Genomic DNA, 24014 nt, shown 5'->3' with positions numbered 1-24014 from the left:
ACATGGGAACAGATAGGTGTGGTCTAGGTTAGATGTGTTAATGTTTTTCTTTGTCTACAGTAAATTAGATGGTGTGAGGCATTGGTTTGGAAAGGTTATGTGGGCAGTGCAGACATTGAGGATTTATGGACCTTCACTTAGCCAGTATTGCCCCTGTCTTTCTTCCGTGTCAACCTGTATCCACTAGGGGACATAGGAGCACCTACTAGAAGACAGAGTGAAAGCCTGAGTAGATTAGAATTTAAACACTGGGCTATTATGATAGCATATGAAAGGCTCACTTTTTAGCTTTGTGATTCATAAAGAAGTTACACATTTCATTTAAATTTTAATCATCATGGAAAACTTTTTAAAGGCAGAATCAGTATCTTATGTTAATAATTACGGAATGAGAATGAAACAGGCAGCTTAACTAGAACAGTTTTTTTCACTTAGTTCCCATGTGGCCTACTGAAGCTATTCGGAGAAGGATTCTGGCTTTGAAAATGACTGTATATAGAAAAGAATTACCTTTTGGGTTCAGGAGGTGAGACATCTGGGGAGGATATCTACTATCAGATTCTAAAGAACAAAAATCAGGAGTGGTCATAGTTTGTACCCCAGATACCTGCTCTAGAGTTATGAATTCTGAAAGAAGTCCATAGTTTGTAAAATGATTATCAATCATCTGACTGATCCCTCCTAAAATGATTATGTGGTCTAACAGTTCAGGAACTTAGGTTGGATTTTTGTTTATTTACAGTTGTTTTAAGGTATAATTTACATACTGGAAAGGGCAAACTGGTACACTGCAATGAGTTTTGACAAATGCATAACCCACGTCTATGAAGATGTAGAACATTTCTATCATCCCAGAAAGTTCACTCCTGTCTCTTGACACATAGAGCACTCTTATGTTTTTTTCACCATACATTAGTTTTGTCTGTTCTAGAATTTTACATAGAAGACAGCGTACAATTTGTATTCCATTGCACTCAAGTTCTTTCAGTTCATCCGTGTTTTTACATGTATCAGCATTTGTTCTTTTTTGTTGCAGAATAGTATTCCATTGTATGAGCATAATACATTTTCAATACATGATACATTTCATAATACATAATCCATTCTCCTATTGATGGACACCTAAGCTGTTCCTAGTTTTTGACTATTAATGAATAAAAATTCTAGAGACATTCTTATACAAGGTTTGGGGGGCCATATTATCAAATTTTCCCTTAAATAAACATTTAGTATTTGAATTGCTGCAAGTGTTTTAAAGCTTTGTAATTAGGTAAATTACATTTCTCTGGTAATTACCCCTTATGTTGAAGTCTTTTTGTCTGATATTAGTATAGCTATGTTAGTCTTTGTAGTCTTAATGTTTGCATTAATCTCTTCTGTAAGAGATTGTAGAGAATTGGTATGATTTCTTCTTAAGTGTTTGGTAGAACACACCACTGAACCAGTCTGGAAAGGATTATTTTATAAAGTTTATTAGGATGGGTGTAGACTAGCCCTTTCTCTAGGACTAGAATAGCCCCACTTCTAAGACCTGGCCATTTATCTGGGTGTTGTGTGAGGTCTCCCCAGTGTGACTGGTAGGACATCTTGTATCTCCCAGCTCTGCAATCACAGGAATCTCTGTATAGCCCCAAACTCCCAGGCAGCTGATTTTTGCCTGGTCTGTAGAGTCTTATCCTGGCATCCTGGGTATATGCAGTTTAATATTTTGCTAAATACTTTAGGGGTCTCATACAATTTTCTGGAGTTCTGCTCTTCAAAGCTTCATTCTCTCTGGTATCCTACTCTTAAAAGTCCAATCATTTCAGCAGTCTCGAGCTCTAGCCTCTCCTCTGCCACCCCCCTGTGCCGCAGTCTGGAAAGTCTCCTCAGACAGAGATTGTGGGCAATTGTGGGGCTGAACCTACGTAGTTCCCGGTCTGCAGATTCATAGTCCTGCTCTACCTGTTGTCTAACATCTAAAATTAGTTGCCAAATACGTTTCACTCAGTTTTATCGTTGTTCGTGGTGGGAAAAGTACTCTGGTGTATAAGTTCTTCTAAACTGGAAGCCTAAAAACTGAGTTAGCAGTAAAAGAATTTTCAGCATAACTTTCATATGCTTTATCAGAGGAGGAGGATTTACAAAGAAAATCTCTTCTTGTGTTGTTTTTTTCCCCCTGTTATGAACACTGGCCATACTTTAGTCTGTTTCCAGATCTGGAAAATCACCTCTAGGCCTGAAACGCCCTTTGCCATCTTAATCCCAGAGCCCCATAGGCACAGTGAGTTGTTCATTGTACCTATAGTTTATTCATCTAAAAAACAAAAATGTTCTGCTAGTGTTAAAAGTATTTGTTTTTAAAAAAATATGGTTAATGAAGAAATATTTTTAAAGTCTATTTCAAGAATACTTGTCCATTACATGTAAATATCTATGATCCAGTAGAGCTAGAATACATAGGTTTTTAAAACGTTAAATGCAATATTTCTATGGTGCCAAATGTTGTTTTAGTCTTTAAAGGGAGTGTATGAAGACCTCTTGTATACTGATTTGAAGAATTGGAGGAGGAGCTACTCTTAAGCACACATATTCTGTTTTCTCAAATGTTTTCCATTCTCCTGTCATTTCTGTCTTTTCATGGGTCATTCAACCCACACATCCCTGGATGAGTCTTTTAAACTGTCACATGTCAGTCAAAGAAAAGTAGATGTGAGATGAGGAAATAAACTTCCCTTATTTGAAATAGACTAGATTTTCCCTGTAAAGCTTTTTTGCATCTTTAGTTTCTAACTACAATTTATATTTTGGGCAACAGTAGGAGACAAGAAGGGACATTAGTGAGTGATAATTGCAAAAGAAAATACTCAAGAATGTTGCATCAGAAAACCACTTGGGAATAAACTTAAAGTTTATATGGAATATGCAAAGTGAAATTTCATTGCTGTAATCCACAGCCAATGTTTCATCTAGAAGGATTTTTTAAAATAATTGTAAGATAATTTTATTGCTTAGGACCAAAAAAAGGAGCAGTTTGGATCAGCAGTTCTTTAGAAATTTGTGGTAGAGCAATAATAAAAATGTGGATTCTGACCTCAAAAAAGCTGACTAGCATAAATGACTGCTTATATTCCTTTTTAAAGTTTTCATAAATTTTAAGTAAAAATCCAATGCCCAAACAATATTTTCTTGACTTTGAAAGACTATTGATAAAACTCAAATTACTTGCCCTAAAATTCAGAGTTTAGTTAACTTTTAAAAAATAGAATAATTCATCCTTTCTGGCATCAAGTCCTTGACCAGCCCTGGGGTCCTCTTGCCTCTTATTCTCATGACTGCCAGTAGACTGGTGTTTCACGTCTCAGCTTTCCGCTAATATAAACTGAACTTCTGGAAGACATGGAATTCATACGCTTTTTCCTGGACTTTAAACACCTAGCACAATTAGCGCAGTGTCTGGTACATAGTAGTTGCTTAGAAAATGTTTTTAGAATGACAAAATCAATGCTGCTTTAGTGTCAAAGACATTATTATGAGGACAATATGGAACTTTATTCAATATTCCCTCCCCTTAACATACATGATTTTTACTTTTAGAAAATAATGTTACTCTTTAAGCAAATAGAGTACTTTCCTAAGCAAAAAGCTGGGGAAGAACATAGGCAAAATCCAGGATTATGGATGACAGCAGTCCCTGCAGAAATTTTTCTTACATGAATCTAGCTGCTAGAGGAATTAAAAAGTATTTCAATTCAATATGTTGTTATCTTGGACCTTTTTTCTTATAGACCATTTTGGTAAAATAGCTGTTCTGCCTTATGCTTTTTAATGACTTCATAATAGTTCATGCTGTGGCTGTTCCATAATTTGTTTGTATCAGTACCCTCTGGGGGAATTTTTAGATTTTACACACACACACACACACACACACACACACACGCGCGCGCGCGCACACGCAGGCACATACCTTTGCACGTCTTGCTATTTCCTGAGTAAATTCTTATGTATAAAGATGCATGAAATCATATGCACATTTCATATAATTGTTGTGAGGATTAAACTAGATCATACTATAAAAAGCCTACAGCAATGCCTGACAGTAAAATCTCAAGGTTTTCTGTAGTACGGTTATTATTAGCTGTTTGGTTGCTTAGTCTTCCCCCTAGACTTGAAGCGCCTAAATAAAATGACTGCTTCAGTTAGAAAAACTGAGATCTCAACTCCAAGTGGCTTGAACAACAAGCGAATTAATTATTCTTTATTAAACAATAAGGAAATTTCATAACAAGAGGGTCAGAGGAGGGGTGAGTCTGGAACTGGTTAATACAGGATTTCAGGAGTATCAGGAAGAACCAGTCTTCCCAAGTATGCCACCTGCCATACTCAGTGAGTCAGCTTCGTCCCCAAGCTGATCCCGGTCACGGGATACAACACTTGCTCCGGGTGCAGGAGTCATACTTGAATGAAAAGACCAACTCTTCATGAGAGTCATTGTTTAAGAGTGGTGAAGTCTCTTTCTGAAGGTCCCATCAGATTTACCTTTACATTAAATTTCCCACAATTAAATGAATGGAGTGGGTCCACTATGATTGGCTTAGACCATTGTTTTTCATACCTTTTGATTATAACACATAGTAGGAAGTACATTTTATACCACAACCAAGATACTCATCATACATGTATTTGTGTATGTCTCTCTCTATACAGTTAAACATAATTCAAAATAAAATCTTTTCAATATAATACTTACCTTACTACCCTATGATAAAGTTTTATCTATATTTAAACATAAGGATTTTTAACCCTCAAATACAGAAATTCAGAAAGATTTAATTTAATATATAGTATAAGCTGTTACTGAATTCGTCCCAGTCCAGAACACCTGAGGACAGTGAGTTTATATTGTACACTATGGAGCCTCTTTTAAATTTTGATTGAGATGAAATTGAAAATGCTTTTTCACACAAATAGGTTATTGTGATTATAAAATAATTATAGTAATAATTGATACAGACAAGAAATAGCAATGAATTCTGGACTCAAGGAGACAGAATACACAAGTAAATGAATACCAAGAGTTGGGGATAATTGGGAATCATCTTGGAAGCTGCCTAGCACAGAGTATAAAAAAAGTAAGACAAGTAAATGCAGTATATGACCCTGGATTGAATTCTGGACTGGGGAGAAAATGCTGTAAAGTAGAATTGGGACAATTGATGAAATTTGAGTCCAGCCTATGCATTAGATAATATTATACCGATGATAACTTGCCTGATTTTATTTGTCATACAGTGGTATGTAATACAATGTCCTTGTTATTTGGAAAAATACACCGAGGTATTTATTTGAAGGAAGGTTATAAGGAAATTCTTTATGTTACTCCTACAAGGTTTTTCTAAATTTGAGGTTATTTCAAAATTAAAAGTTTTAAAATACCAAGAGAAATTGTTTTTCAACTGAAAAAATATGCATCTAGTTCTTGAGTTCACATCCACTGAATGTATGATATGAATGTCATGGCGTTTAATCCTTTTAATATGTTGTTGGATTTGGTTTGTTAGTGTGTTGTTCAGGATTTTTGCATGTATATTCATAAGGAATATTGGTCTGTAGCTTTCGGTTGGTGTCTTTGTTTGGCTTTGATATCAGGGTAATACTGAGCTCATGGAAAGAGTTAAGAAGTGTTCCCTTGTATTTTCTGGAAGAGTTAGAGAAGAATTAGTATTAATTATTTAACTGTTTGGTAGAATTCATTAATGAAAATATTCAGTCCTAGACTTTTCTTTGTTGGGAGAGTTTTGATTACTGATTGAATCTCTTTGCTGGTTATAGGTCTGTTCAGATTTTCTTAGTTCTTCTTGAGTCAGTTTTGGCAATTTCTGTGTTTCTAGGAATTTTCATTTCTTATTCCTGTGCAGTTTATCTAGATTAATTTATATTGAACAATAATGCATTTTTATATTGTGTGCATATATGATTCAGTTTTTGTGAAGTTATACTTAGACCATACAAAATAAATCCCCCATAAAACTGCCTTGCCTTACATATCTGACCTAACATGCATTTATCATGATGATATTTTGAGCATTCCAGTTGCTTCACATCCTTATCAATACTTGGTATTTTTCATCTTTTTTTATTTTAGCCATTCTAATAGGGATATTCCAAATGTTTTGTTTAGTTTTTTGTTTTGAAGGTTTTAAACTGTCATTTATAAAAACATTATTAACAGCAGTACATCTGGAGTCTATCATTTTTATTGCTTTGTGTATTTGTAAAATCATTTTTTAAATCAAGTTTGTTTTTATCCTATTTAAAATGTGGTTCAAATCAAGTCAAAGATTGCTGTGACTGGATCAACACTTTCTCTCAATTTTGTCACTATTAACACTTCCAAATCTGGGAGTTGAGCTTGCTTCATTATTCTTTTTTTTTCTTCAATGTTTAAAAGATTCACTTTAAAGACAACTTGTACTAACTCAGTTTAAATATTACAATTGCTGATAATTCAAAAAAAGTTATACTCAATAACATCCTTTCTGAAAAAATACACTGAAGGTTTGTAACTAAACCTTGAAAGGCTGAAAGAATGAGCACTTTGCCAATAGATGATAAACTTCTCAAACTTTTTAAAATACTTTGCTTCATAACTCTGTGAAGTTACTCTTTAACCTCTCCATCAATCAGTGGTCAAAGTGACCATCATTTATCAAAAGATCAAATGAGACAGCAGTGAACAAAACATAGGTTCTGGCCAATTTATGTATTCTTCTCACATGATAGTCTCAACTGGCTGAATTATTTATTACACTGTTTAGTCCATAAGAGTATGTGCAATATGCTTGATGTGGTTTATTCTATTCCTTTTTAAAATTTTTTTATGCTGGGTGGCAAGCCACTAAATTAACTTTGTGACCCACTAATTGGTCACAACCCTCAGTTTGAAAGCCACGAGTTTTAACCAGTCATTATCATCTGCTGGAGACGAGGCCAGATTCCCCAAAGCATATGGCCCTATAGGGGTGGGGTAGATGCATGATACACACTCAGACTTCTGTTTGGAAGGAGGAAAAGGAAGTTGGAGACTAGAGGTAGGACAGGCAACCAAGAGTGTCTGCTACAGGGACTGCTACTCATTTAGATATCCTAGCATCTGGTATGTTTTGAAGTATGTGGAGTTGTTTACATTTTTTTCTAGCAACTCCCAACTATTACTCTTAGTTTTTCATGTTTGTTTAAAGTTTTGTCTCTTTCTTCAAATATTTTTTTCCTGCTGCTTTCATTGTGCTTGCCTCTATATTGTCATCCATCTCCTACCCTCTCATTTTTTAAAGTCCTCTTTTCATTCTGCTGATTCTCATCTACTCAAAGAAAAGCCCTGTCCAGCTCCTCAAAAGCTGTGGCTCACGAGTATTCAAGTTCTCAGCGAGGTCTTAGGTTTTCCTTTATGATCTTTCTCATGATTATGTTTACGTATTAGATTTTTATAATTATGTCTGTATTTTTAAGCTGTGGCCTGAGTAGTTACCAACTAAGTTATCTCTGAAAAACATAAATATTCCTACACCCTTCAGTCTTCCAGAGCAAAAACGTCTGCCATTATTAAATGATAATAATGTAATCACAATACCTGAGGACTCTGTTTACTGTATTGTCTTCCTAAGAGTTTTAAGGTTATCAAACCTATCCTTGTTTCCTTGAGAAATATGGAGAGGAGAGGAATGCTGACCCGCAGCTTCATATCTGGGAACAACAACTATAGGATCCTTAATTTTAGAATTATGAGTAACATCAAGTGTTTTGAACTATTCATTGTGGTAGTCTGGCTTCAGTTAGCCAACAAATATTTACTTTCAGATAATGTGTTTCATCAGTTCTGAGACTGCACATTTTGTCACGTTTTAACACCTCTGCTATCAGGATGCATCCTACAGTTAATGGTGTCCTATAGTAGCTGTTGGCCCTATGGCAAGTCATGGTGTATCGTCTGTATGAATTTGATTGTTACTCCTGGAGACATGACTGAACTGCAAACTCTTCTGTTTTAGTCAGTAAGGGACCTTTAAGGAAAGATAGTTCTGTTGCTGTCCAAAATCTCTTGTACTGAGATTAAGATAGGACTTCAGAATAAACATCTGAAGCTTGAAAGAAAATCTCAGAAACTATAGAGTATTACTATTTTAAGAAATGCCACATTACCTAGGCTCCTGGTAACATAAAAGACAAAATGGGTGGAAATGCTTGGACTTCTATGGCTCTGACTTTAAAAAATGATTCAGGAAAGTTGAATGCTTAGCGTGAAGAAATTTTAGGAATACCTTAACCAGTTTAGATTGCTTATATTTCCTTTTTATCTATTCATGACACATGATTTTGAAGCTTTCTTAATTAGTCTAAAATAGCTCTTTTAATATTTAAAAAATCCTAGGTAATAAGAAATCACTGTGTTACGGTTTAATTGTAGTACCTATCTTCTTTCTTAGTGGTATATAAAATAATGTTGCGTTTTATAAGCAATAGTATCTTCGATTTGATGAAATATGAGAGTCTGATTTACTGTCAAACTTACTGAGTATTAACGTACTGCTTCCTATAATAATTCGCTTTCTTCTCTTAAGGACAACTAAGAGACACAATACATATGCAAGTGAAGAAAAATAAGACTTCAAGGCAGTGCATGAATAATAGTGACCTGTATGGCTCAAAGTGTACTCCCAGAAGCAGCAGCAGCAGCGTACGTGACCTGGGAGCTTGTTAGAATGCAAATTTTCAGACCCTGCCCCAGACCTACTGAATTAAAGACTGGATGTGGGGCCCAGCATCGTGTGTTTTAACAAACCCTGTAGGTGATTTTGATGGCAGGCTAAAGTTTGAGAACCATTACTCTGGCAGAATTTCAGAAAAGGGAAAAGTACTGGTGCTGTTATATTCAGGTCAGGTGTGTGAGTAATTTGGAGAGTAAGGAAACAGATTCTTTAAGTTCAGCTCAATTACATCAGCTAACAAACTGTTTAAGAGAAATGAAGAAATTTCCTTTGCTGTGTCTCAGCCGGCTGCCAGTAACGTAGGCAAAGTAATGGAACAGTCCAAGAACTGCTTGTTCTTTACTGTTGATTGATGCTTGATCTTGGTCTTTTCAGCACGATGTATCTCAGACTCTACTCAAGGCAACATTGGACAGTGTTGTAGAAGAATGTGTCAGCTTTGTGGGAGTGGATATTAACATCTGTTCAGAAGTTTTGTTAAGGTGAGACAAGAAGTCTGTGGCTGAAGATCACAGAATCTTGAGTTTTACTAGCTGTCCAGTTCAAACTCAGCCAGAACAAGGGGACACATGTATAAAGTTGTCAGGTGTAGAAAATCTGTGAGTTCGTACATTGCTTTAGGTAATCAGTCAGAGGGGAAGACATCATTTAAGAAAAGAATTGTAACAATTCACATTATCATTTTTAATACTGGAAATCTGAAGTGAAGAGCATATGGTAACTATTGAGTGCATTAGTGTCACTAATAGAATTTAAATAAGGTTAACATGGAAAAGAGCTGTTTCCCACCACATGAGAGTAGATATTTTTCACTGGTTCAGTCTGTTACTTACATCTTTCAAAGCTGACAATCTCCAAAAGATAAATTCTGAGGGTTCAAGGTATGGTTACCATATTTTTACCTTGATTCCACAAGTCACATATCAAAATCTTCATTGTAGTATAATCACATCTTATATACTCTGTCTTTTTTTCCTGTGGTTATAGAAGAGCTGCTTTTTTGATCCTAGTCTTGCATTTATTATACAAGTCTGCTGACGCAGCATGAAATTCTGGACCTCTGGAAAAAATCTGGGTCTTTTTGCTTTGAAATTGGAATAGCAGGAAATACCCCTTACATTTTAAAGTGTTGCTTTTCTACCATAGATACAAACATTCCATAATTCCATATATGGAGTTCTATAATAGAATTAAGATTCTCTGACACCAAGCCAACTACCTAATAATATAGTTTTTACATCATCATGGATAAGTACCTGTCTGTAGTTCAAGCCTTTACTAATGAGAACAGGCTGATCAAAAAAAAACAGGGTAGTACACTGCAGCTGCAGCTGTTGTAACTTCTGCTGCTAACTCACTTTGTGAGCTAACCAGGAATAGGCAGAATTAATACTTGATTCAGAAATACAAGGAATGTGGATAATGTAGAAATACTATGAGGAATAGTGTTTTTTGGGTTTTTTTCTCACACCCGTGTTAACCAGCTTACCAGCATCTTTGTGACAGCTACTGGTTTTGTCACTATTTTGCTTTCTGTTGTCCTTCTCTCCTCTTGGACAACTCTTTCCTCTTTGTCTTTTTTATTTAACCCCCTTTGATTAACTTAGAGCCATATGAAATGTGTAATTGGAATTGTTTTTATGATGCAAGTGTTTTATATCATTCTCTTTTCAGATGAGATCTTTCAGTACTCTTAGAACAATTACATTGGCCGCATTACTCATTTTGTTTATTTTTTTAGGCATATTGCTGGACTCAATGCCAACCGAGCCAAAAGTATTATTGAATGGCGAGAGAAAAACGGTCCCTTCATCAACCGAGAACAGCTGAAGAAAGTAAAAGGGCTGGGTCCAAAATCTTTCCAGCAGTGTGCTGGTTTCATCAGAGTCAACCAGGATTATATTCGAACATTTTGCAGGTCGTTATTCAAGTGTACATCTTTTGTTCTATTATCAACCACCTACCTCTCTTACTGTTACCTGTCCCACTCACTGGCTTAAATCCTAGCTCTCTATTTGATCGTTCCTTTGTTCAATACGAGATGAGTCTAGATTCAAAATCGTTTTCTCTCAGATTTTTAAAATACTGTTCCACTGTGTTCTGGCCTCTGATGTTTGTCAGTGAGAAACTGATGCCAGTCTGATTCTAGTTCCTTTCAAAGTAATCTGCTTTATTTTCCTCTCTTGATTTTTAAAATTGTATTCTAAAGTTTCCCCAGGATATATCAAATATGAGTCTTTTTCCAGTCATTCTTTTCCCATCCATTCTATTTTATACTCAGTAGGTTCTTCTGAGAACTTGTGTTTTACTTCAGCTCTGATAAATTGCCTTCTTCTCCTTATTTAATTTATATCCCTCCATCTTTCTCTGTTCTCTCCTAGAATGCCAATTATACAGGCAGAATCAGTTGAGAGTGGTTTTGGCTCTCAATAGAAAACCCTGTTAACAATGTTTAAACAAATAAACCCTATTAAAGTGTTTAAACAAATAAGTGGTAATTTCTGTGATGTGAATGGTCAGAATCTGGTTGCTGTTTGTGTATATTTGTATGGCAGAGAAATAAGCACATTTTTAACTAAAGATTGTTTTCTGCCTACTCCCAACTCCCTCTGCTGTTTTGAATTTGACAGTAGTCAGCAAACTGAATCTGCAGGCGAAATTCAGGGAGTTGCTGTGACATCTTCAGCAGGTGTTGAGGTCACAACTGAGAAGCAAGGCAAGAAGAGGAGCAGAACTGCAGTGAGTGCTTGTACTGAAGCCAAATCCTTTGGACCAAACTTGTATTCACCCGGAATCCTATGACATAGCGATGAGGTAAGTCTGAGGCCCAAGGGAGAATTCTCTGCGCCCAGAGTGAGTTTTTTACAGCAAATGGCCTTTGTTTTGGCATAAGGAAGACTTTAAAAATATGAGCATGTTTAACATGACAACATTTTTCGGAAGTTCCGCATTGCTGAATTATGTGGCACATTATTTTATTTCAGTGAGGAATGAAACCATTATTCCTGGAATAGTGTCAAGCTAATAAACCGTGGTCCTAATGGTGAAGTGTGTGTAATGGAAATTGCATGGCACTCTCCTCTGTTTGTTTTGGAAATTAATAAGACACAAATGACTAGCACCTGGCTTAAAGCTTGTGCTTATCTAAAGATAAAGCCCTTTAGTAAACAGCCAACTCTCAGATTTCTTAAGAAATATTGCTCCTGCTTTATTATTACAGAGTCTAAGGAATGATGTACTTTTAATGAACATACATTAACACAGAATGATATAGGGGGAGGGGTTTTGAGTACAAGGGAAAGTTTAATGCAAGACATTAAAAGAAAAAACTTTAATACCACATTTGATTAGTTCAAAAATGTTTAGTTCAAAAGCTTTCTACATAACTAATTATTTTAAAGCATTCAGTGAATTAAATGACAATAGGTTTAAAAATCATGACTTAATTTTCATTGAATCTCAAGTGAGATTTTTTGTTTTAAAATAATTTGTATTTGATAATTTAATAAATGTAATTTATTTTTAAATGTTTGAGATTATAAAGACTATAGCACAGTATAGAGAACTTAGAAAATAGAAAAAAAAATACTCTATCAGCATCAAAACAGTGATATCTGTTTTTCTCCCAACATTTTATTATGAACATAGAGAAAAGTTGAAAAGGAAGTTTTACAATGAATTCCTATATACCTACACCTAGATTTTATCATTAACATTTTGCATTGCCTGTTTTTCCATTTGTCTATCCATCTATTTGTCCATTAGTCCATTTCTTTTTTATATAGATTTCAAAGAAAATTGCAGGTAGCAATACACTTTCAGCTAATATTTCAGCATGTGTATCATTAACTAGAACTGAGTAATTCTTAATTTTTTTTCTCTTGAGGTAAAATTCAGACATTTAAATTTTAAGTGTACATTAGCAGAATTTTGGCAAGTAAGGACCTACATCTGTGTAACCCAAACCCCAGTCAAGACAAAAACATTGCCAGCATCCTAAAATGTTCCTGTGTACCCCTTCCCAGACAATCCCTGCCCCAGCCTCCCAGAGCTAACCACATGTTCTGATTTTTTCAACCAAAGATTAGTTTGCCTCTTCTTGAACTTCATATAAATGATACCATATGGTTGTACTGTTTTGCATAAAGCTTCTTTCAACGTGTTTAGAGATTTTTAATCCATGTTGTAACATAGATAAGTAGCTGGTTCCTTTTTATTGCTGACTAATACTCTATTGTATGACTATACCACAGTTTATTGAAGGAAATTTGCCTATTTCTAGGGGGTTTTTTGGCTATTCCAGTTTTGGGCTATTGTGAGTAAAGCTGCTGTGAACACTCTTGTATAACTTTTTGTTTTTGCTGGCATTTGTTTTCATTCTTCTTGGGAAAATACTTAAGTCATAAGGCAGGTGAATGTTTAGTTTTCTTGGAAACTTCTAGACTACACTCCAGTGTAGTTGTATCATTTTATACTTCCACCAACAATGCACATGTTCTTTGCCATCATTTGATGTTAGTCTTTTTAATTTTAGCCATTAGAATGTGTGTGTGGTAGTATCTCTTTGAGGTTTTAATCTCCCTGATGACGTCGAGCATTTTCTCACATGCTTATTAGCCTTTTTGTATCTTCTTTTGTGGACTCTCTGTTCATATCATTTAGCCATTTTCTAATTGAGTTATTTGCCTTTCTGTTATTGAGTTGTGAGAGTTTTAAAAACATACTCTGCATACTAGTCCTTTGTTGAATTATGTTTCACAAATGTTTTGTCCCAGTTTGTGGCTTACCTCTTTATTTTCTTAATAATGTCTTATGATGTGCAGGAGTTTTTAATTTTGATGATGTCTCATTTATCAATTTTTTTCTTTTATATAAAGTTACTGCTTTCTGTGTCCTGAGAAACCTTTTCCTACCTCAAGTCATGAATCTGTTCTTCGAAATTTTCTTCTTAAAGTTTGATGGTTTTAGCTTTAACATTTAGGCCAGTGATACATCCTGAGTTACATTTTATGTGTGATTTGAGGTAGGGAGCAGTTAAGGCTCATTTTCTTTCTTCATTATGAACATTTAGTTATTCCAGCACCATGTTTGCAAAACAACAACAACACAACTTTCTGTTACCCATTGCTTTGTGCCTTTGTTGAAAATCAGATGTCTATATAAGTGTGGGTCTATTTCTGGCTCTCTGTTCTGTTTCATCGATCTGTTTGTCAGTATTACACTATCTTGAATAAGGTAGCCTTATGCTTAGAATGAGCTTGTTAATTTACATTACAAAACAATACCTGGTAGAATTATGATTGGGATTACATTGAGTCTGTAGGTGAAGTTAGGGACAGTTGATGTCTTCATATTTATTGAGTCTTTTGATCATGAGCTTATTTTATCTTTTCATTTATTTAGGTCTTCTTTCATTGCTCAGCAATGTTTTTTAGTTTCTAGGGTAGAGGTCTTACATGTGTTTTATTAAATTTATTTTATGCTTTTCAACACTATTGTAAATAGAATTTCTTTGACTTGTTGCTAATTGTTTGCTGCTAATATATACAAATACAGTTGGTTTTTTATAGTAACCATATATCCTGTGGCCTTGCTAATTTCACTTAGTAGGTGTTTATAGATTCTTTAAATTTTCCTATGTAAACAATTATGTTATCAGCAAATAGATGAAAGCTTTACTACATTTTGAATCATTATGCTTTTTATTTCTTTTTCTTACCTTACATGCGGTGGCCAGGACTTTCAGTACTCTGTTGAATAGGTGTGGTGAGAGTGGGCGTCCTTGTCCTGTTCTTCATCCCAGCACGTGCTTCTCATTTCTTTAATATAAAAAAAATTGTGGTCTCATATTATAGTGAATGTGTTTTTAGTGTTTGTTGTTAAAGAAGATGCATATGTGCAAAAGGATTTATAGATTTCCTGCAACAATTGACACCTCCATGGGTACTAAATTAGCATTTTTCTACGTGCAAACCAGTGTCTTTTTTACATGTACATTTTTGTTTGTTTCTATGATGTAGCTCTAATCTGGTTTGCAAGATTTTCAATTTGCCTCAGTATAAGCCCAAATTTGTTGTTTTTGCATATCCCGTTTTAAAAGGCTAGATAATATTCCATCAAATGACTGAGCTGTAGTTTAGTAATAGTAGTCCTAGTGGTTGTTCCTTACGATGGATTCCTAGAAGTGGAATTACTCTGCCAAAGGGTTTGAAAGTTTATGTGGCTCTTAATGTACATTGCCAAGAAGCATACTGATTTATGATGCTACCAGCAGCGTTCAAGTCAGAAATCTTGAATTTCTCCTGTCAGACAGGACTTTTCTGCCAGTTTTCACATGGGCTAGTTTCTGCATGTGGAGCGTAAAAGCCCCACCAGTGACTTCACCTTCTCTGTGCTTCCTTTGGGAATAACCTTGTCTCTCAGAAGCAGGGTACTTGAGGACTCTTTCATGGGAAATTTCTCTACGTGAAGTTCAACTCCTGACCTTGAAAATCTGGAGACAAAGCTGGTAATTTATCTAATTACACTTACCATCCCCATTATCCACTTTGGAACTATGATAGGCATTTCTGGCTTTCCAGTATGCTTAGTATAGACATCATTCAACATAGGTAGTTCATACTTTCATATAGTGTTACAATAGTGTCTTCCCAGGGAAGAAAAAGCCCGTTAAGGATGTGATTAGGTCATCACTGGTTTGACTTCAATTCTGGAAAAGTAAGTTCCATTGCAGTACATTTCATTTTTAGTTATATTAGAAAACCAGTAGGAATATAAATGGCTTTCATGCTACTCTACCATGATGTCACTCCCAGAAATACACCCAAATATGAAACCATTAAGTCTTTTTACTTTTGTATTTATGGTATTCTCTCTTACAGTCATATTTCAGAAAATTGAGATCATGATATTTGTAACCTAAGTTAGTCATTTAGTCGTTTTAAAAAAAAAGTCTACTTCTGTTTTTTTAACTTTTTTTATTCTTTATATCACTTTTTAAAAGTTTTATCTACATGTAGGGATTCTCTATTAAATATTAAAGTGTTTTGTTGTATGGGCTGAAATTTTTTTCCTAGTTTGTTTAACTTTTATATCTGCTTATACTGCTATCATGTTTTTGAAATAAAATTTTTTAATTTTTATGAAGTAAACCTACTTTTTCTTGCTTTTATGCAAATTGGTCTTTTCTTGAGATACCTGATTTCTAAGATCTACTCAGTGTTCCCCATATTTTTTTCATGTTCTTAATGGTTTCATTTTTTACTATGAATTTTATTGTTGATGACTTCATTCAGCACTTCGAAAGTACAAAGCACTGTGACAGGGTCTGAAGAATATAAAAGTGAAGAGAGGTGATTTATGCTCCCAAGGAGCCTACCAGAATAGGGAGGATGACACTTACTCACAAATGACCATAATAGAGGTCAACAATTAGTAAGTGCCCTTGTGAAGCACGAAAGTTGTTCACAGAAGAAAGATCTTATTTACAGTTAGGGGTCCTTCATAAGGTTTCATGCAGGGGTGATGTTTGGGCTAGGTCTTTAAGGATTTCAGCCGGTAAAAAGAGGAAGAGAGATGTTTAAAGGGTTGGAGACAGGAAAATACAGTTCAGGTCAGGTTTGGGGAGTAGTTAACAGTCCAGTAAAAACAAACATTCATTGACTGTTTCATCATTACCAGGCACTTTAGAAGCATCATCTTATTTAAACCCCACAGCAATCTTATGAGGTTAATACTATTAATATTCCACCTCTTTCGGTATACAAAAATCTCAGATGGGTGAAGTAAATTGCCTAAGATAATTCAGCTGGTGGAACTAGGATTTGAACCAGATCTCTGACACTCCAAAGCCTGAGCTCACAGTTAAAAAGCAAGTTTGGAGCCAGATTTAAATGTAATCATAATGGTCTTTCAGATTAAGGGTATTATACCCTTAAAAACAGTCTGTATTCAGTACAAAGATGTAACAAGACTTGGGTTATGTATGCTTTGTTTGTAGGGGAGAAAAAAGAAGAGTCTCTGGAATATGCTAGCTTTCAGTGTTATTCTCTGTCATCACATGGCTGAAATTAGACTCTGTCTTTCCTCTGGAGAAAACATTACCTCCTCCAATAAAGGAAAGTTTGCCTATTTATTTTATTAAGGAATCTGTAGGAAATGGATTCTTCACATAGAGTGTGTAGAATTTTATGCTGTTCAGCTGCAGATATGCTGTTTCCTGAATATTGCACTGAAAAGAAGTCCTGTCCATTATGTTTTTTAGAATGAGACATGTACATTTCAAAATAAGCAGCCTGATGGTGACCACATTTGGTATCTTCTCATTTCAAGAGATGAGTAGGGTAAAAAGCAGGCATGGCATATTCATCCTAGAAATGTACCCAACTCTGCCAGAAGAGGTTTTTAAGTAAGAGAGAGAGAGAAGGAAAGAATGCAAAGTCTTTAAGAAATGTCAGTTTTAAAACATAGTAAGAAAATCCATATTATAGAAGATATAAGGAGAACATGGGATTAAGAAACGCTACTATTGCTACAGATAGATTTTATTCAATAGTCCTTTGAACGCATTCTGTTCTCAACCTCTTTTACTTGTTTCAGGGTCTTCTCACATTTATCTGATTATTTCATGTCCTACTTCACTGAAGAAAAATTAAAGCTACCTTCCTCAGATTGTCTCCATATCTTTACTCATTCTCTTCTGTCCTGCCCTGAGCTACCCTTCCATCTCTGGATTCTGTTTCTCTTCCCACTCTCCCTTCTCACTGATTGCTGCTAAGGACACCCGACCATTCTCTTGGTCTCTCTGAGTCCTAATTGCCTTACCTCTAAAATTTGGGGTTGGGGAGTAGCAGCCAAATGAATAAAGTCTTTTTGTTTTTATAAATGTTAAGACTGTCTCTTATCTTTAATGTCTCCATAATTTATTTCTCTTGTTTTGCCCCACAGACAAATTACTGCTGTGGTCTTGGTTCTTCATTCCCTAAAAGCTGAAAGCAGCAACCACCTTTTATCTTACTTCCTCCTAGAACTTCTGTCTCCATGCTCCTTCTTTTCATTGCCAAACTTCTCAGAAGAATTATCTGCCTCTCATTTTTACTGCTTGCTCTCTCTCAGCCTTTATGGATTGGCTTCTGTACTCACCACACTTCTGGAATTACTCTCTCCTGATGGTCAGAACCAGTGACCTCTTTCTGTCCTCAAACCACTTTACTCATTCTGCTACATCTGACACCATCAACTTGCTGACCTTATTTCATGACTTTAATTTTTAAATTCTGTCTTGTCTGACTTCTTCCTCTGGCCCTCAAAATGTAGATATTTTTCTTGGTTTTACCTTAGCCACCTTCTCCTGGATTGGTCACATCCACTCCCATGGCTGTCTTTCCCTCCCTTCCACTGCTAATTCCAATCCTACATTTCAACACCCCTAGTCCAGGCTCTAGCTCTCCCTTTCCATTTGTCTGCAAGAGATTTTCTCATGAAATCTTAGCTACTCAGACTCAATATATCTAAAAGTAAAACTTGTATCCTCCTTTCTCCCTCCCTTTATGACTTTATAACTCCGTCTTCTCCTCACCAGCCCCATATAAACACAAGACAGACAAATAAACAAAAAGGCTTGGTCTTGCTCTCTTGTCCCGTAAGGAATGGTTAATGGCACTACTGTCTTTCCATTAACCAAGGCTAGAATTGACAGAATTACTCATTCATTTGTTAAACATATACCTTCTGAGAACTGCTGTAGTCTAGGTACTGTTCTGCAGTCTTGGAATACATTGAAAGATCCTTGCTCTCAAGGCGACAGACAGTATACAACTAGCATAATAAATAAATTGTATAGTACAATAAAGGCGATAAGAGCTGTGAGAAAAGAGAAAGAGGAGAGTAATGGGGGTCAGGATTCCCAGGGTTATGGTTAAGGGCTTGCAAATTTGAGTAGCATAGTCAGGGTGGGTCTAATTGACAAGGTAACATGTGAGCAAAGTCTTGGTGGAAGGAAAGGAGTTAGTTGTGCAGATACCTGGGGGAAGGGTGATCCAGGAGAAGGATCAGACAGTGTAAATGCCCTAATGTGGGAGCCATCCTGGCATGATCAAGAAATAGCAAGGAGGCCAGTGCATCTAAAGCAGAGTGAGCAAGGGAGCGAAAAACAAGAGATCAGGTCAAAAGGGCATTGGGAGGCTACTGTAGGGACTTGACCTTAATTCTAAGAGAAACCCAGAACCACAGCAGGGTTTTTTTGGCTGAAGAGTGACATGCTCTGATTTACATGTTAAAAAGATCCCTTTGTTTGCTATATTAAGGGGACTGTAGGGGGGTCAGTGGTAGAAACAGGGAAACCAGTTAGACTAATTGCAGTGATCCAGGTGAAAGATGGTGATGACTGAGACTACGGTGACAGAAAAGTTGGTGAGAAGTTGTTAGATTCTAGGTATATTTTAAAAGTAGAGTCAATATGATTTGCTGACAGATTGAATGAAGATCATGAAAGACAGTAACTGGATGTGAATGACAAAAATAATACGAATACCAGAGACACTGGAGATTGAAGTGGAAACTCGTATTGGAGGGGAATGGAGAAGTTTAAGAACTAAACTTTGATCCCTCCCTTAGTGATTTCTTCCATCTCATGGCTTTAAGAACTTTGCTAAACACATGACTCTTAAATTTATATCCTCAGCGCAATCTACTCCTTCAAACTCCAGACTCATATATCCAACGGTCTGCTTGATGTCTCAAACCTAACATGCTTTAAATTGAACTCTAGTTCTTTCCCCTAAATCTTACTCCAACCATGGTCTTCCTCATCTCAGATGACGCATCCTTTTGGCTTCTCAGTCCAAAAGCCTTCAAGTCATCCTTGGCCTTATGAGATACGCCTATCTGGAAATGACCTTTCTCCTATGAACAACTTTGTGCTTCACAAGGGGCCCTTACTAATTATTGACCTCTTTTATGGTCATTTGTGGGTAAGTTTTATCCTCCCTGTTTTGGTAGGCTCCTTGAGAGCATAAATCACCTCTATTCATTTTTATATCCTTCAGGCCGCACCTCAGTGCTTTGTGTATTCTAAGTGATAAATAAAATTATCAACAGTAAAATTCATAGGCTAAAAAATGAAACCAGAAAGAGTATAAGAAAATGCGGGAACCACTGAACTGATCTTAGAGATTGGTGATCTTTAGAGATGACCTATCATTTAAAAGCAAGTAAAAGAATAACAGATTTTAAAATTTTTAATTAAAAAGCTTCTTTTGGTGTGAGCCTCAGTATTCCACTTTACCTCAGTTATTCATAATAGACTTGGGTGGTCAAAAAGAAGTATGACACAGTAGAATATTGTTGTTAAAGTGAAGCTGTGAGCCTCTCTAGTTGTCCTTGTCCCTGCAAAATAAATAATGAAGCTGAAAATTTCATACCAGATTTGCTAGGCTAGTGGCAGTTAAATTTAAGGTAGGCTGTAGCTCCCATAAGACAGGAATCATATGAATCTGGTTTACCACTCTGTCTCCAGCACCTAACACAGACTGATAATGGCAGTATTTGTTTAATGAAAGAATAAATGATAGAAATAGAGAATGAAGGATGACTACGCAGAAGAAAACTGAGGAAACGGAACTACTTAGAAATGACGATTTTAATAGAGCAAAAAGAAGTATCTAGCTTTACTTCAATTACTTCAATTTAAATATTTTTTCTGTTGTCTAAACTGGCTGAGATCAATGCAGTTGTGTAAGCAAAACTGTTTGTGGAGCATCTCATTCATCCTTTCTGCCATTTTCTGTCCCACATGTTGAGTAAGTACTTCTTTCAGAATCCTCTGTGGGTTGAAGGGATTTCAGAACCTCCCCAAGTTGAGTCCCACGCCTGCAGAGTATTGGGTGCAGAGCCCAGGCCATCCTGGTTTTTACAGATTAGAAAACAGAGACAGACCATGAAAGGATTATCAACCATTTTCTGCCATCATCCAGAAATTGTCACAGTGTCTCCATGTGTGATTTCACTAGGTTGGCTGTTGCAAGCCATGTGAATAAAATGGCTGCTGTGAGTAGAATGAAGTCCAGAAACAGCCCGGTTAGGGGTTGCCACTCCCCCGTGCCTCCTCTGTTTTTGTCCTACCATCCTGGTTGATCAGGAGAGCCAAAGGCAAGTATCTGATTTCCCTCTTTTCTTGAATAAGGTGCCGGGAGGTAGTGCTTTGTGCTGCAAATTACGCTGATTTGTACATGTCACAGTGAGGACCTGGCACTCTCCCAAAGAATCTGCTGCATAAAGAATTTGATTCACTCCAGATAGTTAAGCTTGAAAGTTGTTATGTTCTTGATTTAACTTGAAAAATGCCAGGAAATTTAATGTCAAGATTGTCACTCGGCACTCATTTTGGTAAAACATTAGTTAGTATTTAATTGTTATTTCTATTTTAGCCATCAGGGAAAATTTTGAAAAGATTAGTTTCTAGAAGTGGTTAACAGCCTGTGTAGCAGGTACATGACATGCAGCACCAAAATAATGGACTGGGTAAGTGTATATCAAGGAATGATTTATCTCAGTGTCTGCACTAGAATATTAGTACTGTGGTATTCCCTTTATTACTGCCGATGTACCTATTTCTGACCCCTTAGAATCAGTGTTGAAAAGTATGTTTTCAGAGAGTAAACAACCATCAATTTAAAATTCAGGTCTGAAACAGGAGTAATCACATAACCTAACAAAATATTTACTTGGGGACAGGGAGATCTGCTGTACGAAAGCCAACCAATGTTTATTCTTAATTTACGAAAAACTTATGTCAGGTTTTTAAGACCTCAAGTTGATCACAGGGTACAAGCTTCCAAATATAAGTTAAGTTCCAGGGACCTAATGTATAGCATGGTGATTGTTGTTAATACTGTTCAGTTATATACTTGAAAAGTTGCTAAGAAAATAGATCTTAAACATTTCACCCCCAAAAAAGAAATGGTAATTATGTGACCAGAAAGAAGTGTTACGATAATGCTGTGGTGTTAATCATTTTGCAGTTATGAGTGTATCACAACAGATTATGTACCTTAAACTTACACAATGTTATATGTCAATTATATCTCAATAAAGTTGTGGAGGAAAAAACCCGCAAAAGTAGAATTAACCCAGCAAGGACTCTGTGATTAGATAAATGAATGCGAGGATCCCAACTGGTGTCCTTGGGCAAAAAGCAGTTGGGGCCTGGGGTGGGGGATTGAGGGGATGGAGGTGGGCTTGGTGGGGAGACCCTTTAGAAGTCCTGCCTTGCTCTCTGCCGTGGAGCTGACATAAATCAAACCAGACACTGGCTAGTGGCCCATACTGAAGCCCTTTAATGATGGAGCACATCTCAGTCTCTGTTTCTTTCCCATTCCTGTTCAAGGGTTGAGCTTCTCTGAACTCTTCTTTCAGCATTGCTTTCAGAGGTTTCACCACATTCTTCCCAACTTTAGTTTTCTGCCCTGTGAGAAGAGAAGCCTTCTGGCTAATAAGCAGCTATAATGCAGGGAGTTCAGACTGTTTTTGTTTAGAAGACAAAACAAAATGGCAGCAGGAGAGCTTTGATATTCATAGTTTTGACGGTGAGCAACCCAGAAGGCCCATGACTTGTGGTGATTTGTAATTTTTCTGAGGGGTAAGTCACTTAGTCTAATGAGTATGTCTGGTGCACCTCCCCACATCTAAGATTCACCACAATGTTATTCTGCATTCGTGTGCCAACTAACTTCTGCAATGATAAAAACATGCTTCTTTGTGGGAAGCTTGCCTGAAAAGAAACCCAGCTACAAATGCTGTAAAATAAATGAAGATTAAGTAAACAGACCTAAAAAGTTATTTGCAGATTTGAAAGATCTTAAATTTTTCTGGACTTGCCTCACAAGAGTTGGCAACATTCAGACATGAAAATTAAGGCAGAATCTTTGTTGGTTTTGATAAGTAATGTCTTAGGACATGTATCAATTAGTTACTCCATGTTAACTTCTTCTGTGGAGCTATAATTAGACAATATTAGATTGTCTTTTCATAAAGAAATGTAGAATCATAAAAGAGAGGCCAAACCTAAAATATAAAGATGACAAAAGGGCAGATTACTAAAAGTGATTTGGGGTGTTTTTTTTTTCTTGTTAGTACTGTAGTTAAAAACCCAAACATCTTATTATAATTCCCAGGAAGTAACATTCATCATATTTTCAAAAGTGCTTTCACAAAAGAGAAAAATGATGAAAGAGAGTCTACCCACTTGAGAATCAGGTGACCAGGATGTGGGATTCTTAGGAATTGATTGTCATATCTAATGTCTTACACTCTGTTCCAACACACACCGCACAAAGTGTTGGGCAAGACTGTTACAGATAAATTGGAAGTTTAAGAATCTGAGATGGTACCTGACTTTCCCTTTGGAGGCGCACGGTGCCAGGTTGCCTGGGTTCAAATCATGCCTATTTGATCTGGGAAAGTTATTTAACCTCCCTGTACCTCATTTGCTTTACCTGTTAAATGAGGTTAATAACAGTACCTATCTCATAGGATTACATGAGTTACTGTCTATAGAATTCTGAGCACCTGGGAGAGAGTAAGCTATTGTTACTGGTATAGCCATCATTGCTGTTATTTTTGTTGTGATTGATTGAGAATGGACTGTCAAGCTGAGTCATGAAAGAAAAGGAGGGGGTGGATTTATAACCGTAAGTTTCCCAGGAAAATGTTTTACCATGTGATCCAAATATAATTAAACTATAATATAATTTGACATTGTTAATATTACACTGGGTCCTGGAACTGGAGAAGTCACTGGTTTCTCTCCCACATATCTGGAGCTCCTTTGAGTACCCCATGGATGAGGAGTGAGAGGGAGTTACTCGCCATGAAGTTGTGCTTCTTCTGTCTTTTCCATCTCCAAAGTATTTGCCCTTCTCCTTCTCTCCTCTTCCTCTTCGTCACTCTGTCTGGAGCCTGAAACTCAGTAGGGTATTGATTTAGTCTCCCATTATCTCCCTCCTCCCCTTCCTGTCCCCAGTCTAGCTATGGATTTTAATCTTAGCCTGTCTTCTAACTCTCTGTGTGCCCATAAGCAAATTACTTTGACCTCAATCTCCTGCTCTTTCAATGAAATAAAAATGGCTCTGCCCATTCAGAGGACAACCAGGGGATTTATGGAAATGGCAGATGTTAAGCATTTTCAAATTCCTTGAAAATAAGATTCCTTGACAGGATGGAATTCATAGTAAAAAGATATTTCCCATGGAGGAAAGTCCTTTATTCTAATAC

General features: G+C 36.3%; 1 protein-coding gene across 1 annotated transcript in view; it reads left to right on the top strand.

Annotated features, from left to right (window-relative positions):
* SRBD1 (S1 RNA binding domain 1) overlaps positions 1-24014 on the top strand; it is a 178967-nt gene that overhangs the window by 144214 nt on the left and 10739 nt on the right. The window contains 4 exon segments of the mRNA XM_006185764.3: positions 9120-9226; positions 10486-10662; positions 11378-11489; positions 11491-11558. Coding sequence (XP_006185826.2) covers positions 9120-9226; positions 10486-10662; positions 11378-11489; positions 11491-11558 — 464 coding nt within the window.

The sequence above is a fragment of the Camelus ferus genome, chromosome 15 (genome assembly GCF_009834535.1).
Source record: "Camelus ferus isolate YT-003-E chromosome 15, BCGSAC_Cfer_1.0, whole genome shotgun sequence".
Taxonomy (NCBI): Eukaryota; Metazoa; Chordata; class Mammalia; order Artiodactyla; family Camelidae; genus Camelus; species Camelus ferus.
The sequence above is the reverse complement of the archived record's forward strand: the minus strand, read 5'-3'. Positions and strand labels throughout refer to the sequence as shown.